At 35.3% G+C, this 4,367-nt stretch overlaps 1 protein-coding gene across 1 annotated transcript in view; it reads left to right on the top strand.

Moving 5' to 3' along the window:
- LOC136809800 (chromosome partition protein Smc-like) overlaps nt 1-4,015 on the top strand; it is an 8,258-nt gene extending 4,243 nt beyond the window's left edge. Inside the window, exons 2-3 of the mRNA XM_067066358.1 lie at nt 2,365-2,669; nt 3,758-4,015. Of these exons, the coding sequence (XP_066922459.1) occupies nt 2,391-2,669; nt 3,758-3,964 (486 nt within the window). The 5' untranslated portion in view covers nt 2,365-2,390 and the 3' untranslated portion in view covers nt 3,965-4,015. The remainder of the gene's footprint in view (nt 1-2,364; nt 2,670-3,757) is intronic.
- Nucleotides 4,016-4,367: the final 352 nt, after the last annotated feature.

Raw genomic sequence — 4,367 nt, 5'->3', positions numbered from 1 at the left:
CTTCAGTTCGTCCTCACACGTTGATTGGAGCCATCTTGTTGTCATGCTTGTGTCCATGAGAAGGTAGATACGTTGCAGTCCATCTCCATTGTACAACTTTTGTTCGATCTTATGCCTTTTGCTGAGTAGCATTAGATCCTTCATGGTGCTGATAATTTTGCTGATGACTTCTGCAGCTTTGGATGGTGATTTGATTTCGGAGAGAATGTCAAGTCTGGAGAGCTCTGAAAGTTTGTTGTCGAGTAGTATCTTTGTGTTGCCATAGGACGACTTGAGGCGTTTCCACATCTCATCAATATCGGTGTCAGCTTTGACAATTGACAGTGCTGGCTGGTCCAGGTAGTTATTTCGAAGTAGGTCTGGTAGGAAGATTTTTGGTGTATCACCAAGGTGAATCTTGTCAAACCGGTGTAGATGTCCATAGTTGATTCGAATCCACTGAACTTTGGAAGCTTGATTTTGAGGAGGATGGAGTCCTTGAATTTTGAATGTTTCTCAAGTTCACGAGATGAGACTTCTTTGTCGATAAGTGAGATGAGTATGCGAAGATTGGTGAGTGAAGCTTCATACCCGGGGGGGGGGTACTAGGTTTGCGAGGTGACGGGTATGTCCGAGCCGAAAATCGAAAATCGACCCTTTGAGAGACAAAATTTTGGTGATTTTGGGACCCTTTGAGAGACTTTTTCCTAAATTTTGGTCCATTTTTTTCCAAATTTTAGTTTGATTTTCACCAAATTTTGGTCAAAATTTTTGGAAATCGTGACCCTTTGAGAGAGAAATCTTTTATTTTCGTGATTTTATGACCCTTTCAGAGACTAACTTTTGAAATTGTACCCCTTTGAGAGACTTTTGAGGAATGAGAAAAGGTACCCTTATGGCTCTCACATACCCGGCACCCTGGTTCGCACATACCCGGCACCCATTTTGCCTAAGTACCTCCCCCCCGGGGCTTCATACCGTGTTTGAAGTCCAAAAACTTCGGATTGTTTGGTGGTACCAAAGGCTTCTTTGATGAGTGGTTGAAGATCTTTAGATATGCATTCGAGTGATTTGTAGATGTTACTTGTTCCTTTTTGTGCGTTTTTGAGTTCAGCATCTGGTGATTGAGATGGAACAAAGGATGTCTTGCTTTCGACGAGTTTGAGTTTCTGATGAATACTTTTGGTGGCAAATTCGATAGATTTGAGTTGTGCCGATTGGTTTGTTTGAGTGATAGCACTTTTTAAGGTACGTTTCTTGGCGAGACCTTCTTTAGTGTATGCTTTGATGGTTTGCAAGGTGGTTTGGTAGCTTTGATCTTCATCAAATTGAAGCTCGGTATGCAATCGTTTACATGTTGCTTTGAGTGTTCCAATGGCTGGCTCTGCAGATTTCACAAGCTTAGTGATAGCGATCTGTGAGGTGCCTATTTTTGGTAGTTTGGGTATCACGATGGAGTTCTGATGGAATAGTTTCGTCTTGATTTGGTACCACTTGATCGTCTGGTTTCGTTGCCATTTTCGGATTGGGCTTTCGAGGATAGGACCTGGTTGGTACTTCTTTTTGCTCCGGAGTAGCATGCGCAGCGGCAAATTGTTGAGTGGGCGTGGCGATGAAGACGATTGGACAGCAGTTGTAAGTGACAGCTGTTTGATTTAGAGGCGATTCTGTTTGAATGTAGGGATTTGGGGTTGATTGGAGGAATGCAATCAGGCTTTGTTTGTAACGACTGTTCAAACTGAAACAAAAATTGAGTATTTCTAAATTTTATGAATTGAAAATTTGACAAAATCCAAATATAGGACTTAAGTTTGCACAAGTTTAGAAAAATTGACAAAAAAATGATTGATAAATTAATTTGATAATTGAAATACGGAGAAATTTACTCCTTGAAAATTTGGCTAAGTTGACAAATCAAACTTAGGAAAAAATTGAAAATCATTTAGAAAAATTGAATGAAAAATAAAAATTGTTCTTACCAGATAGCCTAGGGTAAATGTTATTTAATAAAGCATTCATGGATCTTGACAATGTAAGTAAGAAATCAAAATCAAAGTAAATCAAAAATCAACCAAAAAATTGAAAATCAAATTCATGTCTCAAAGTTCTCAACGCTCTCTTGTTAACAACCAAGTTCATTCTGATTAAAAATTTGAGTGAGTGACGAGAGAAAATGCTGTGACATAGTTGAAGTAGAAACAAGTCCCTAAGGGATGCGTAAAGTAATTATAAAAATTAATTAGTCTAGATTTTTCGTGACGTCAAGGCAGAGGAGTTTTCTCATGGGAACTAAGGATGAATCCTTACAGAAGTTTTTATGAGGATCATGAAACATCTCAAAAGGAATATTAAAAACTTATCACAGTATTTTTTTTCTTTCTTAAGCTGCTGTTGTAGGAACTGTTATTGGAATGAACGAACACGTGAAAAGTAAGGAAAATATAAGAAGCCACCATCAAAACGAATACAATTCTGTTCTTGCAATCCTTACCAATGCCCAGAAAGATTTACAAGCTTCACAACAAGAAGCCGCAGCACTGGAAACTTCTTTAAAAGCAAAACAACAAGAAATCAAAACACATCAAGAGAAAATTTCAAATTATCTTTCGAAAATGCAAACATTACAAGAAGAGAAGAAATTAACACAAATTGAAGATGTTAATTTCTTCTCTGTATACCAATCTATCAAGGTATGTGTAATAGTTATCGCACAGTACAGAGTACAATATGGGATATATTTTTCGAGTTCAGATTTTTCGTCACATCATAGTCCGTATAAAAAACTCCGGTCTAGAAGCCTTTCCTTTCTTTCCATTGTTTCTTACTTGAACTTGCGTTGAGAACTTAGTTTGTTTTGCTCACTTATTGATCATGTGATTAAATCCTAAACCAATCCCAAGAGGAATACTTGATAACGTGATAAAACTGAGCGGATCAATTTTCATCTTTTGATAATAACAAAGGAAAAAGCTAACAAAAAGTTAAAACAATAAGCTTCCAGTCCAGGGTTTTTATAAGGACTATGGTCATATTTAGAAAAAATATCTCCATTTGTATCTTTTCTTTGTTTTCTTTTTCACTTCATGTATTTTGGTGAAATTAACATCAAAATTCCACTCTTCAAAAATGATTCGAATGGTCATAAGTACAAAATTATGATCGCTCGCTTACCAGACCCCTATTTTGAGCGCGATCTTGTATTTGTACGGTACAATATGAAATACAGCATTTATGTAAGCGTTTTTAGCCAATCAGATTGCTCATATTTTTCATGTTGTTAATAAGTGTAATAATTATCGCACGATACATTTTAGTTCAAGATTTTTTATCATATTTGGCAAACCTTTAGGTGAGGAAAATATAGAAAACTCTGAACGATAAAATCATATTCAATAATTTACGAGTTAAAGTGAACTGGTTTATTGTCAACTTGGAAAATATCGACAAACATTTCTCTCTCAATGTGTCTCTTTTTCATTATGTTGTTTTTCTCTTCCTATATTTTGGTTGAATCTACATCAAAACATTCGTAATGATTCGAATGGTCATTAAAAATATCAAAGATATTATTAAGCATAATTAGAAGAAAAAAAAAAGATTCTAAGAACTAAAATTGTACAAAATATGATACCTCGCTTTTTGTAGAACTCGGTCACGTAATCTTACGTGTAAAATATGAAATACAAAATTTATGTACCCATTTTTCATGTCTGGGTGGCTCCAAGTCTAAAGTTTCGAACATTTCTTTAAAATACTTTTTCTTGGAAACTTTCTTTAGAATCTTCAAGTTACAATCAAAGAAACTTGTACGGATAAATACAGCGAATACGAGAGCGTTCAAAAAGCTTTCAAAATGGTTTATGAACGACTGGCTGAATATGGAAATAGTTTGACTGATGAACAATTAAATTTACTTGGAGATCAACAGAAAGCACTTGAACTTGAACTGAAAAACTATACACCAGCAATTACATTTGATTTTTAATTTTTTTTTAAATAACAAGCACACTATCCAAAATATTCTTTTTAATTATTACTTTTTGGCAACAGTTTGCGTCCTCTATAATGGCACGTCACAATAAACTTTTAAATTATTTCGCACGATTTGTTTGAACTTTCCTAAAGATTCGTCTCGTTATAGACATTGCAACTCACCCCACCAAGATGATGTAATCGTCGGCTCAAAGTACTATATGTTAGAAGAATATTCACAGTATTGAGACAGTAAAATTGTGACTATGACAATGAAATAAAAACTCACAAGTACAACTTTTTAACTCCCTGTCTAATTATCAGCATAGTCCGTATAGAAAACGGACTATGTTATCAGGGGATAAAAAATATGCTGCGAGATGTAAAATAACTAAATAATTTGAGTACCTGTGAGG

Source organism: Clytia hemisphaerica, unplaced genomic scaffold (genome assembly GCF_902728285.1).
Source record: "Clytia hemisphaerica strain Z4C2 unplaced genomic scaffold, Clytia hemisphaerica genome assembly, whole genome shotgun sequence".
In the NCBI taxonomy this organism is placed as follows: Eukaryota; Metazoa; Cnidaria; class Hydrozoa; order Leptothecata; family Clytiidae; genus Clytia; species Clytia hemisphaerica.
This window is presented reverse-complemented; position numbering and strand designations above follow the sequence as displayed.